The sequence below is a fragment of the Strongylocentrotus purpuratus genome, unplaced genomic scaffold, assembly GCF_000002235.5.
Source record: "Strongylocentrotus purpuratus isolate Spur 01 unplaced genomic scaffold, Spur_5.0 spur5_scaffold_5, whole genome shotgun sequence".
In the NCBI taxonomy this organism is placed as follows: domain Eukaryota; kingdom Metazoa; phylum Echinodermata; class Echinoidea; order Camarodonta; family Strongylocentrotidae; genus Strongylocentrotus; species Strongylocentrotus purpuratus.
In genome coordinates, this window is record NW_022145611.1 from 6,022,127 (window position 1) to 6,036,967 (window position 14,841).

General features: G+C 39.7%; 1 protein-coding gene across 1 annotated transcript; it reads right to left on the reverse strand.

Moving 5' to 3' along the window:
- Positions 1–410: 410 nt before the first annotated feature.
- LOC764693 (cytochrome P450 2J2-like) lies at positions 411–3,998 on the reverse strand. The gene is made up of 4 exons (XM_030998502.1): positions 3,952–3,998; positions 3,071–3,324; positions 1,503–2,305; positions 411–755 (listed from the first exon to the last, which is right to left on the reverse strand). Exons 1-4 carry the CDS (start codon positions 3,996–3,998, stop codon positions 411–413), a joined length of 1,449 nt encoding a protein of 482 aa, XP_030854362.1.
- Between the last annotated feature and the right edge of the window lie 10,843 nt (positions 3,999–14,841).

Consider the following 14,841-nt stretch of genomic DNA (forward strand, 5'->3'; position numbering starts at 1 on the left):
GGATTAATGTAATTACACTCATGATGATGAGGGTGATTACTGTGAGCTTATGGATCTTGTTAATATCCTAAAGTAGGAATGGCAGATGCTCAAGGGGCATAGGATGGAGTAGGTACATGTATTACCTCTCCCCCCCCCCCAGGAACCAGAGACAAAAATAATTTGCATCTCTACACATGGACATATGGCTAGTAGGTGTACCTCTTGGTGACACGACATTTGCTCCTGCGACAATTGCTCCGGGCTTTATTTCGTCTAAGATGTAGGGTTAGGGTTAGGGTTTCAATAGGGTTTTATGTTAGGTTTAGGGTTAGGTTTAGGGTAGGGTATAGTGTTGAATCCAGGGTTGAAGTTAGCCATTCGATTAGTGTATGAAATTTACAGCGGAGCAATTGTCGCCGGAGCAAATGTCATGGAATCGTACCTCTTGTATTAGAAATATCTGAACGCACCACTGGGATGGGGTAAATTGTGCTTGGGACCAACACATCAACTGCGTCATCTTTACCTATTGAAAAGGGCATGAAGTGATCAAATCGCTTTGGATTGCCTTCCGAATCCAGGAACCTCTCCGGCCGGAACTCTGTGGGGCTTTCCCAGGCACTAGGGTCCATGTGACAAGCGTAGAGGTTGGACAAGACAGTGGTCCCTTGGGGGAGATGGCATCCATTAGACATTGTGACGTCATGGGTGGTCACATGAGGAATCGCGATGGGGATGACGTTGCCGAGGCGAAGGATCTCCTGCAGACAAGCCTTTATCATAGAAGAAATAAGAAAGAGCCTTTTGGATACATGCAGTGATTTTAGTGTGGCTGTATGAAATGTAGGAATTCTAAGAATATTCCCTTAATAGGCAACATTATGCAGTGGATTGTCTTTAGTAGATCTGAAATTAGTACAGTGTCCTACCTATAGGATATATCCATCTTGCCCTAGGGATCTTCGAAAGCATTGTGAGGTCGAATCGGCAGCACAAGCTGTACTTTTAAAATACCTTTTGAGATTTTATATAAGTAGGAACTTGATGATATTTATCAGTTATCCTTAAACATTGGTTCTTTAATTCATTCAATTACTTTGACAATTTGGGTATGTTCTCAGGGTCACTTCCTTTCTGCGAAAGGTTTGGCAAAGACATTACATTATTGCAAATCTTGAGTCTTAAATTCATTTGCTGCAAAATTTAAGAAATAAATCAACATGACATTAATCCCAGTGACTGCAATGCTTGTGGACACTGTTATTCAATGGTGCCAATGGTAGTACAGAATTTACCTGCGTGTATGGAAGATGATGTCGATCGCTCCAAACCGGCAGATGTTGGTCACCAACCATATCATCAAGTTCCTTTTGCACCCTAATCTGAATGTCTGGGTAGAGCACCATGAAGACAATAGCCCACATCACGCCTGCATGCATGGGTGTCGATCCGTAACTGATACCTATTCATCAGGGGGGGATGATCTATTCATTCATCCCCCCCTGATGAATAGGTATTACGTAAGTATCGACACCCATGCCTGCATGTGTTGTTTCAGCTCCTCCTATAAACATATCGGTCGCTACGTATGTCGCATCTTCGCAGATGACTCGTCGACTGTACTTGTCAAGTGTTTCGAGGACATCATTCTCGTCTTCGACGTCCATTTCTTTGCATGCCTTGCCGTTGCCACAGGGTTGATGACAATGGGAAGCTGCAGAAAATGTGGAGTCATTTCTGTTGTCAGCTTTAGTCTCTGTACTTAAATCTATATTTCTGCCTGGCATATCTGCAGAAGTCTTCTTTGATCTCATTTTGACACCATCACAGTTCTTCTTTGATTTGGCCTCATCCAAGCACACATCAATAAACCCACGGTCCTGCGTCCTCCCTACTCCATCCTCCTTCTCCTCCACGAGATTCTTCACAAAACCAAAGATACCCTCGTATCCCTCTGCTACAGCCTTGTTCGCTTTCAGCGGCAAGTACCAAAGAATCGGGAAGAAATTCACAGCACTGGCGCTTGAAAGGTAGCAGAAGAACTTGTCCGCCATTTTGAGTAGGTGCTGAAAGTCAAGGTCATTGTACGAGAAGCTCTTCCCGAAGCATAAAGAACAGATGATGTTGCATAGAGCCATATGTACTGTCTTGGAGACATCGATTGGATGTCCTTGACTAGATTCTAAGACAGAGAGGATGCGGGCAATGTCATGTGATATTTTGCCCTCCATGTCAAGGTCATGCAAGGTTAAACTTCGCGTGACCTTTGACCACGCCTTGCGATGGGCTTGCCACTTTTTGGTGGGTTGCTCGTTGGCTATACCTGTGTATTAAAGTGGAAAGATTACATGCATCTCTATATCCTAGTTTAGTAAGTAATCAATATTATGTTTCCAGTTGCGTTTGGATAAATCATATTGGTTAAAAAAAAAAGAAGATACATCTAGCTCTGTCCTGCTTAAGACCAAATTTCATGCTTTACTTCCCCCCTTATCGAAAAGAACCATGGTACCCATGGTTATTTTTGGTCCATTACCATCCAACATATGGTAACCATGGTATCAATCGTCATTAACACTTTTGTATCTAAAATCAATGATAACTGAATCTCAGTTGGCTCGCCCTTCCTTCATCTTCGGTATGGGCATAATACACATTTTGAGAAGATAATTATGGAACCAATTCTAATTAGTCCCAAATATCTACTGGTATATAGTATTGGGCTGTATCATCAGTGAACTTCAAATTGGTAATTATATCATAATTGCATGTCCTATATTGGATTCATCAACGATGTTTGTTTAAAAATGAGGGAGAGGAAGGGAGAAAAGGGTGTTTACAGAAGAGAGACTGAGAGAGAAGGAGAATAATTTAATGAGAAAGAGCGAGCAAGAGAAAAGTAGACTGAAGGAATGGGAGAAAGAGAGACTGAGCTGAGAGGGGGTCAACGGAGGAAAATATCCCGGGAAAATATAGTCTTTTAAAGATGTGAAAAGAATTTATAAGTAATATGTACTCGTGGCCTGGCAGGGTAAATAAGAAGGAGCATGTATTAGGCTGGTGATAAAAGTAACAAACAACCCTTCACCTCTTCCTTGGTTAACCTTGTTCAGCATCCATACCGGTCGTCCATCAAAACTCGTCGCTTTCCCAACCAAACACTCCCTGATGACGTCGGCGCTATTCAGAACCACGACCGTCTGCGCGCCGATCTTGAGCGAGAAAACGTTGCCATAGCGACGGCCAAGGCTCATCAAGCTCCGATGGAGTCGTCGGCAGTCCAAGAATGGGAGGTATCCCAAGACCGGCACGCCGAGAGGACCCGCGGGGAAACGAGACCCTCTGAGGGTATAGGATTGTTAGAGCTCTATTATTTTTTCATGGGGGTTGGAGGGGCAAGGGCGGGCCATTGGCGATTATTAATTCACTCGAGACATTATCAATAAGCACTACATTTCACTACAGATTTTTGATAAATCAATCGAATACTTAACCACTACAACTGATGACAAATCAAAAACAAATATATATGAATGAATTATAGAGCTATGTAAAATCCACGGATACTTGATTTATGTGTGTATTGGTAATGGTAACGACTTTAGGGGAGCAATCATATTTGGGAGGAGACATTAATACTAGTACTTAATGACAAGATATTTTGCCTTATAATTATATCAGTCCTTATATATATATATACAACTAATGATAAACATCCCTTTATTATAGTAAACAGCAAACAAAGTCGTTATTTTAGTGATTTACTCCCATGTTTTAAATCATTATGAAAACGAGAAAATCCAAAGTGAATTCGACAAAATTAATTTTTAAAAGCAAGATATGCCTATAATAAATGTTTCTAATACTCCTTTTAAAGGCTGTTCTTAAAGTATTAATTTGTGCAAGATTTTCCCCAAAAGTTCGTCGTGTCATTACAGCATGCATAAAAGATGAAAACAAAATAATTACCTTGTCTTGATGAAATATCCAACAGCTAATAGGCTGATCATGGCCATCAAAATAAAAACTGAGGATAGATTGACAAAACCAACACAGATTGAATATATATGCGACATATTTACGATCCGACTGCATCGAAAAGAAACTTTAAAAATGATGCGATGTTGATTGAACCATGCGAAAGTATTCCAGTGAATTAATCGGCCGATGCAACTTTGCGAGTTTCTAGATGCAGAATGATTCACAGAGAAATAATTAACCAAAACGGAACCTAGTTGAGAGATGATCACTATTCGCTGATCATCCAAGTCTTATTTATACTATATACAGCTCGTTTTTGCTGTTAAGGTCTGTGGAATATAAGCAGGCGCGGATCCAGGATTTCTTAGGGGGGGGGGGGCCCAAATTTGAAATTATGCGAGCCAAATATTGGTACGTAATGGTGACCAACAGTGACGTGATGCGGGGGGGGGGGGTCGGTGCAGGGAGGGGCGAATTTCCCCCTCCCTCCTCCGCGAAACGCGGAAGCTTTGACGTTTCATTTAATTATTAGAAAAAAGAGAAGGTTCGTTGTACCGTTCTCGAAAATAAATCTCGTCTGAATTTAGTTTTTGCCCTCTCGCGCGAAGCGCGGAAATTTTAGGATTTATTAAATTATTAGAGAAAGAAAACGATTCGTTGTAGAGTTCTCAACTCTAAATTCTCGTCTGAATTCATGTTCCCCCCCCCCCTATCGCGCGAAGCGCGGAATCTTTTAAGTTTCCTTAAATCATTAGAGAAACAAAACGATTCGTTGTACCGTTTTCGAAAATAATCCTCGTCTGAATTTAGATTCTCCCCCCCCCCCCCCGCCCGCGCAAAGCGCGGAAGCTTTTACGTTTCATTAAATCATAAGAGAAACAAAACGATTCGTTGTACAGTTCTCGAAAATAATTCTCGTCTGAATTTAGTTTTTCCCCTCTCGCGCGAAGCGCGGAAAATTTTAGGATTTATTAAATTATTAGAGAAAGAAAACGATTCGTTGTAGAGTTCTCAACTCTAAATTCTCGTCTGAATTCATGTTCCCCCCCCCCCTATCGCGCGAAGCGCGGAAGCTTTTAAGTTTCCTTAAATCATTAGAGAAACAAAACGATTCGTTGTACCGTTTTCGAAAATAATCCTCGTCTGAATTTAGATTCTCCCCCCCCCCCGCCCGCGCAAAGCGCGGAAGCTTTTACGTTTCATTAAATCATTAGAGAAACAAAACGATTCGTTGTACAGTTCTCGAAAAAATTCTCGTCTGAATTTAGTTTTTCCCCTCTCGCGCGAAGCGCGGAAAATTTTAGGATTTATTAAATTATTAGAGAAAGAAGACGATTCGTTGTAGAGTTCTCGACTCTAAATTCTCGTCTGAATTCAGGTTCCCCCCTTTTAAGTTTCCTTAAATCATTAGAGAAAAAAAAAACGATTCGTTGTACCGTTTTCGAAAATAATCCTCGTCTGAATTTAGATTCTCCCCCCCCCCCCCCCCTCCCGCGCGAAGCGCGGAAGCTTTTAAGTTTCCTTAAATCATTAGAGAAAAAAGACAATTCGTTGTACCGTTTTCGAAAATAATCCTCGTCTGAATTTAGATTCTCCCCCCCCCCCCTCCCGCGCGAAGCGCGGAAGCTTTTACGATTCATTAAATCATTAGAGAAAGAAGACGATTCGTTGTACCGTTCTCGACTCTTAATCCTTGTCTAGATTCAGTTCCCCCTTCCCTCTCCCCCTCCTGCGCGAAGCGCGGAAGCTTTTACGTTTCATTAATTATTATTAGAGAAAGAAGGCAATTCGTTGTACCGTTCTCGACTCTTAATCCTCGTCCGAATTTCGATTCTCCCCCCTCCCGCGCGAAGCGCGGAAGCTTTTATGTTTCATTAAATCATTAGAGAAACAAGACGATTCGTTGTACTGTTCTCGACTCTTAATCCTCGTCTGAATTTAGTTTACCCCCTCCCCCTCCCGCGCGAAGCGCGGAAGCTTTTACGATTCATTAAATCATTAGAGAAAGAAGACGATTCGTTGTACCGTTCTCGAATCTTAATCCTCGTCTGAATTCAGGTCCCCCCCCCCCCCTCTCGCGCGAAGCGCGGAAGCTTTTAAGTTTAATAAGATTATGAGAGAAAGAAGACGATTGGCCGAACAGTTCTCGACTCTTAATCCTCGTCTGAATTTCGATTCTCCCCCCTCCCGCGCGAAGCGCGGAAGCTTTTATGTTTCATTAAATCATTAGAGAAACAAGACGATTCGTTGTACAGTTCTCGACTCTTAATCCTCGTCTGAATTTAGTTTACCCCCTCCCCCTCCCGCGCGAAGCGCGGAAGCTTTTACGATTCATTAAATCATTAGAGAAAGAAGACGATTCGTTGTACCGTTCTCGAATCTTAATCCTCGTCTGAATTCAGGTCCCCCCCCCCCCTCTCGCGCGAAGCGCGGAAGCTTTTAAGTTTCATAAGATTATGAGAGAAAGAAGACGATTGGCCGAACAGTTCTCGACTCTTAATCCTCGTCTGAATTTCGATTCTCCCCCCTCCCGCGCGAAGCGCGGAAGCTTTTATGTTTCATTAAATCATTAGAGAAACAAGACGATTCGTTGTACAGTTCTCGACTCTTAATCCTCGTCTGAATTTAGTTTACCCCCTCCCCCTCCTGCGCGATTCGCGGAAGCTTTGACGTTTCATTAAACTATTGAAGAAAGAAGGCGATTCGTTGTACCGTTCTCGACTCTTAATCCTCGTCTGAATTCAGGTCCCCTCCCCCCCCCCCCCTCCCGCGCGAAGCGCTCAAGCTTTAAAGTTTCATAAGATTATGAGAGAAAAAAGACGATTTGCTGTTCAGTTCTCGACTCTTAATCCTCGTCTGAATTCAGGTTCCCCCCTCCAGCGCAAAGCGCGGAAGCTTTTAATTTTCATTAAATCATTAGAGAAAGAAGACGATTCGTTGTACCGCTCTCGAAAATAATCCTCGTCGGAATTAAGTTTCCCCCCCCCCTCCATCCCGCGCGAAGCGCGGAAGCTTTTACGTTTTATTAAATCATAAAAGATTGGTATAACCGTTCTCGCCTCTGAATCCTTGTCTGAATTTAGGTTCCCCTCCCGCGCAAAGCGCGGAAGCTTCACGTTTCATAAGATTATGAGAGAAAAAAGACGATTCGCTGTACCGTTCTCGATTGTTAACCCTTCTCTGGGGCGGCGGCGAAGCCGGCCCCGGAAGCTCAGAGGTTTTAGGCGTTTAATTAAGGTCATATGAGCATATTTTTGTATACCTTATTATTTCGTGACACTGGCAGGTAACTATTTGGCGTTGGGTCCAGGGGGTGGAGCCCCCCAAAATCAGGGGCTTTAGGAATTAAATCACCGTCAGATGAGCATCTAAGGGCCCGCCGTAGGGCCCTTGGTGGGATCCAGGGGGCAGAGCCCACGGAAGCTTAGGGGTTTTAGGCATTTAATCACGGTCAGATGAGCATATTTTGATGCCTCATTATTTGTTAACACTGGCAGTTAACTATTCTTTCTTTCTTGCTCTCATTCTATTTTATTTCTCTTTAATATACTTTTTCAAACAAAGTGTGGGGGGGGGGAGAGCTCGAGGCTCCCGATCCCCACCGTACCTCGGGCTCTGACATGTAGGAATCTCAAGAATCATATTTCTTGCCTGGCTGCAAATTTAGGAATTGGTCATTTTCCAACAAACACATACAAACGTATAATTTACTAAAAAGTGAGGAAAAATCTCGGATATGATGTAATTTCAGCATTATTTGTAATCCACCGTTGTGGAATTAGAAATAAACCACATTTAAATTTGATTTCCACTAACCCCCCCCCCCTCCCTATCAGTACGCCAGTATCTCCTCTTTTCCTTTCCCTTTCCTTCCTTCTCTCTTATTTGTTTTATGGGGGGGGGGAGGGGGGGGGGGTGTCAACAGCCTGGGAGGCAAAGCCCTTTCGACCCCCCGATCTCCTTCTTCCCCCTTTTCTTTTCTTCTTCCTCTTCTTTCTTTCCCTTTCTCTCCTCTTTCCCTTTCGCTTCTTTTCCTTTTTTCTCTTTTTTTTTTTTTTTTTTTTTTTTGCGGGGGGGGGGCCAAGGCCCGCTCGGCCCCCCCCCCCCTGGATCCGCGCCTGAATATAAGACTGTTAATGCTTTACCGAATTATACAGCTGTAAACAAAAAGCAGCAACACCAAAAAAGAAAAACATGCGTGAGAAAATTCTAGCTATGCTTTCATGGCCATGAATGAGGAATTGTTTTCAAGTTCCGATGTCCCAAGTGGGCCATATTTCTAAATTACTCTTGAACAGAATCCAGTGGCGTATTCATAAGTTTATAAACAGAGGGAGGATATTATCCTTACGACAGGGCAAGGGAATTCCCTAGACCGATTGCAAGTTTTATTGACGTTTTAGGGTCTCAAAAGAGAGGGGAAGGGGAATACACCGAATCCAGCCAATGTTGGATTCGCGTCTGGTGAGCCTTGTTCAAATCTTACGCATTACGCATTGATTTCAATGATCTATTTACTTCCTAATTTATGACAAGAATTAAACATGCCGAAAAAGTGTATCATGCGACAATGAGGCCTAAAAAAAAAGATGTTGTATTGCCCTTTGCGACCGAACCCAAAATCTTGAAATTTACGGTCGGCTTTTTTATTTAAAAAAATTATAACCTTTTTTTAGAAAAAAATGTATTAAAGCCCAAAGAGGAAGTTTAAAAAAGTAAGTTCAAGAAAAGAAAAAAAAAAAAACGATTTCCGACCAACCGACCCTTGTTTTGTCACCTAAGGGCAATACAACATTTTTTTTTTTTTTTTTTTTTTGTCTTACGATGATATTAACAATCATTGCTTCCTTGCATCGTACGAGCAAGGAGAACTATGTCCGGGCATATTTTTCGCCATGCTGCTCAGCAGTCAGTAGCGTATGTCATGCCTGCAGTTTTGACCATTCAGAGGTCCAGAATCTTCATACCGGTATATTATGTAATTTTCTTTTACCTTACTTTATTCGAGATTTTGGAAGAATGCTGTCGTCTCTGCAGTCGGGCTTCCAGTGCCAGTTCATGAATTCATCCGTCTCATATTGGTGTCTATGCAAATAATTCAAGCGATTGTTTTACATTATCATCTATAGGTTTCCTAGTGGTACAATAAATCAGTGTATTTGATATTTTTAGCGCAGTAATCCAGGTGAATTGTTTTCGTGTCGCTATGTTGTCCGGGAACTTCAACTGTCTATACAATAATGCTTGATTATTTAGTCAAATTTTGTTATTTCGCTAGTCAGCCTGATTAAAGATAATGATAATAATATTATATGGCTTTGTTTTCGTGTGAAACTATATAAATATTGCTCTCGCTAAGACAATGTTGGACTCGTCTTCAACTCGTCATAGCTCGAGCAATACATTCTTGTATCACACTCAAAGCAATCCAATATTATATAAATATCCTCGAAACACAAAGTGAGATATATCCACGTGCTGATTTGTCAAATTACCTTGGCTAAACGTCATCCTCGTGAAAGAAAAACCTTGTGAGTGTTTTTGTTGTTGTTGTTATATTCGTTTTAGTTTGTTGACGTTTTGTTTTTAACCTCCTTAGAAAGGAATCCAACAACTACACCGTGATCCTCAAAAAAAAAAAGGTTTTGATTATCTCCTTTGATCTGAAAATTGAAAATGGGAGTTTTTTCATAGTCTTTTTTTTAACAATCTTTGTTAGACTTTTGGAAGAAGGTATCTCGATCGTGCATAGCTAAGGTAACAATCCTCTTTCAAGTGTTATCTCAGTATTTTAGACCACTTTACTTTAAACTTTTTTTTCATTTATCTTACATTTTAGAATTAATTTATTCAAATTCAGTAGCTATAGTATTTTAGAATATTATTAACTGCAAACATTTTACCCTGCAAATTAGCAATTTTGTTTGTTGGTTTGTTTTTTTGAGAACTGCTTATAGAAAATTCATAGATTACATTGTAGGATTTCTGCTATAATATGACGATGTGGCCAACATCAGGGTTCAAGAAAAAGGCAATGCATTTTTCCCCCACAAGTTTGAAATATTATCTCATATCTGCCAAATTCCAGCAAAGAAATGATAATGTATTCCATTTATACCATTTATATATTTTGTGTTTAATTTATATATCATGGTGCTATGCATGTAATGTTTCTTCTAAAGTGTAGCATAAATGAAATGTCATTATATTATGTACATGCTTAGAAATAATCAAAACATCTCTTTTTGTGGATTACATTGATTTAGAGGTAAGCAAAATATTCTGAATAGATGTGTATGAGGTGTATTGATATGAAAATCTTTGCTTTTACGTAGGTAAACCAAAACAGATCTTGTTTATTAGTACTCTGCATGTGTAAACTGTACAAATTAAAAAGTAAGAAGTCATATTAAATGTTGCTTTCCTTTGAATTTGATTTATAGAGGAAATCTAATTTCCTTGTACATGTCACTGTATCAAAAGTATAAAGCTATGTTGTTTATAAGTTAGAGGTCTGTATAAGATATTACGATATTCTTCATGTTTGATGTGATAAGATAGATCTATAAGTTTTGTTTTTCAATATTTGTTTAAATTTTGATTCAGCTTCATGTTGTGAAAGAACAAGTAAATCGTTTTTACGCTGATGAATCTGTTAGTTTCTGCATTATTCCACTATTTCGCCATATCTTTGAGTTTTCATATCGTATATTGAGATTCAGAAGATTCAAAATACGAAGTTAACCCCTTATTGGCTCACGGCAGACAATATGTTCCATCTATTGGCAATCAATAACAGCAGGTACATACGTGGATTATCTATCACTGAGATGTAGGAAATTGTTGATTTGTTAATATTTTTCAAGGGGGGGGGGGGGGGGTTTAACATTTATAAATCGGTCCGAAAATTTCGCAACGACTCAGCCAGCCGCTGAAAGCGCGGGGGGGGGGGGGGGGGGGGGGTAAGAGGCCACTTTTTTTTGTTTTTTTTGGTCCCCAAAAAATCGCAACGACTCAGCCGACCGCTGAATAAGCGGGGGGGGGGGGGGGGGAGGGGGGGGGGGGGGGGGGGGGGGGGGGGGGGGGTAAGAGGACATTTTTTTATTTTTTTTTTGGTCTCGAAATTTGGAAATTTGACATTTTGCTCAGTTGGGGTGGGGGGGGGGGGAGGGGTAAGGTCACCTTGTGTTTTTAGTAAATGTACTTCAGGTGTATTCATAACTATTATGTATGTATTGAATTGGAAGTTATCTTGAGAATAAAATGTATGCAGCATTTGTGCATGAAAACTGAAGGAGCCAGCTGAGATTTGAATCCATAACTTATGTTGTCACTGTCACATCAAGCAGTTCCACCACTGGACTTTTTGAGCATTTGTTAATGATGAGGAACAGGGGTGGATCTAGGATTCTGTCAAATTTTGGAGGGGCACATTCCAGATTCAAAACAAGAAAAACAAAGAATAAAAAGAATCAAAAGGAAAATTACCACATTTTTAGGTGGCTCTTGGTTCCAAGACATTTGGAGGGGGCTAAGGAGCTAAGGCATATGATATTTGATTTGAAAGGGGGTACATGCTAGTTGTGCCCCACCCCTGCACACTAATCATGATGAAAAGAGAAGAAACAGATATATACAATAGGGACTTTTAGATTTGCACAACGACAACGTGGATTGCTGCGATCGACGTCCTTTTAATGCACTGCCTTGAATGGACGTCACACTTATCAGTCCACGCAAATCTAAAAGTCCCTATTGATATGAGAACTACGACGTATTGATAGATTGAAAGAAGAATGGTACGGAGAGAGTGATTGGTGAATGAAGAGATGAGATGATGAATAGAAAGGTTTAATTTGAGGCTACATGAAAGATAGAATGCGAATGAGTTGGTTTTGGCATAAGAATGTTAAATTATAGAAGAGGGTGTAGAAGAAAGTATGTATTCCATCGTGCTTTAGAACATTTAGAAAGAAGCTCCTGAATACGCCGGATCAATGAATGAATGAATGACTACACAATGAGGAAATGCATGTGCTTTGACGAATTCCTGAATGAAATGGAGGTGACACGTGACAGGTGTATCTTTTTCATTCTCATTCTTACACAAATAACCTCTCATGAATATGCAAACGTTTCAGATAGGTGATTTTTTTTTTTTACTAACTATACACAAAGTATACAACTAAATACTATATAGTCAAACATTTTCTGTGGTTGTTTATCTGCGAAATTAAAAAGGCATGAATGATTTACGGCACTATATGTCTAGGATCAATGTCTTTTGACTGTCAGCAGTTAATGAGTACTAAATGTGCCCTTTCACTGAGAAGTAACGCATTCGAAGGCAGACTTGTATCATCGCCTTGCGTTTATGCATTATAATCTATTATGAATGACGACGGAGTTATTGGTATTTTATCATAATGGAAAGAAATTGATCAGTAATGACGTAATGATTAAATCTAAAGAGTTTTGTTGCACATCATCTATTATCAAAAAAAGTTTTGCAAGGAGTTGCAGTTTCAAAAGAAAAGTATCCTCAATGATCATAATAACTAACTTTCTAAAATAATAACAACCTTCAAAATTCTAGTAGTTGCCATTCCTCCCACCCGCTAGATTTGTTTGACAGTAATATAGTATTGATAGCATTTTTTTGTTACAGTTACTAAAAGATATCACCCCTCTGATATTTGCATATTTTCATTAGAATAACAAAACTTGTGACCTATTTGTTTGTTATTTTAATTAAAATATTCAAACATCTGCTGACGTATGTGCAAACGTTTCTGAGGGGTGATTTTTTTTTTACTAACTATACACAAAGTATACAACTAAATACTGTATAGTCAAACATTTTCTGTGGTTGTTTATCTGCGAAATTAAAAAGGCATGAATGATTTACGGCACTATGTCTAGGATCAATGTCTTTTGACTATCCGCAGTTAATGAGTAATAAAAGTACCCTTGCCCGGAGAAGTACCGCATTCGAAGGCAGACTTGTATCACCGCCTTGCGTTTATGTAAAATCTACTATGAATGACAATGGAGTTATCGGTGTTTTACCATAATGGAAAGAAATTGATCACTAATGACGCAATGATGAAATCTAAAGAGTTTTGTTGCACATCAAGTATTATCAAAGAAAGTTTTTCAAGGAGTTGCACTTTCAAAAGAAAAGTCAACCTCAAAGATCATAACTAACTTTCTAAAAGAACTTCAACCTTCTCAAATCTCTGTAAAGCCATCCCACCCACCAACTGGCTATTTTGATTAGATTAGTATTATAGGATATCATTTTATTGCACAGTTAGTGAAACCTCTAACCCTGGTTTGTAAATGCTGGCATATTCATCAGAATGTATTTAAATATCGTCTATCATTGGTCGTTGCTGTTCAGTATATCCATCATCATTATTCTTTCTTACTTATGATTGGACATGGCTAGAGGTACATGCAAATATCTGTGAATAAATGTGCATGCCCATTAGAAGAGGTGGGAATATGTAGTAACTGTGAAACTTAAATGATATGTAAACTATATATAACCAAAAAATTGTAAACCGGTGGGAGGGTTGGTCTACAGCAATTACCCATATACGGTAGTTAATATTTTCTCAGATATTTTGTAAGAATTTTGGAAGTTGGTTTTAGAAAGTTATTACAAAGTTCCAGAAAGTTAATCATGATGATTGAAGATAGAAAACTCTTTGAGGAGACTTCTTGTTCAAGTATAGATATTGGTCAAACCTGTTTGATTTGATATGTGATCATTGAATTCGACCTTCATAGCTAGTAGATCTCTTACTCGAAAGACATTTTCTTTTGTTCATAAACATGTATTTTGCATAGATGGAAACTCTATAGGATAGGGGCACTTCACATTCTTCTCTTCTGCCGAGTGCCGGAGAGAGCCAGAGAGAGCCAGAGAGAGCCGGAGAGAGCCGGAGAGAGCCAGAGAGAGCCGGAGAGAGCCGGAGAGAGTCACTCATCTGTGCATTTTGGGGTGTGATAATGTTATGGTAAACCTAATTTAATATAATATTTTGTTGTATATTGTGTGTAAAGTTACTACAAAAGCTCACCCCTCCAAAACGGTTGCATATAGACGAACAGATATTTGCATGTTTTGGTCAGAATAACAATACCTTACCACTAGCATGTATTCGTAATTTAACCAATCATCTACATTACAAGCTTTGCAGATGAGGAAGCAATGAATATGCAAATTGTGCAAGAGGGGTCGGCCTTTTTAGTAACTGTAACACAAAATTGCTATAAATTATATAATTAAAAAAAACAGTAGAGAGATAGGAATTTTTCTCTCTCTCTCTCTCATACACATAGTTAAGTCTTCTTCCTCTCAATAAATTTGTCTCCTCCTCTCTCTCCAGTATTTTGTTTCACTACCCCCCCCCCCTCTCTCTCTCTCTCTTACTCTGTCTTATCTCACTTCCTCTCAATAGCCGAGTCTCATCCCTTCTCTCTCCATCTATCTCTTTCCTATCCCCCTTCTCTTTCTTTCTCCCCTATCTCTCTCTTCTTCTCCCTTCATTCCAGTTTACTGATCTATTCCAGTTTACCGATCTATTCCAGTTTACCGATCTATTCCAGTTTACTGATGTTTCCTGGATATTTCTATTCCTGTTCACCATGACTTGAGCTGGAGGGCATGAAATCATACTGAAATATATATATATTTAAAAGTGTAATCATGGTCAGGTCATGTACTGCAGCCTTAAAATATTTGAAGTTGGATTTCAGCTTTATAAACAATTGATTTACATATGATAAACAAGATCTGTCCCTTTAAACTCCCTGTCAGGCCTTCATTACCCTCTAAAACAAACAAAGAAACAAAACACACATCACATC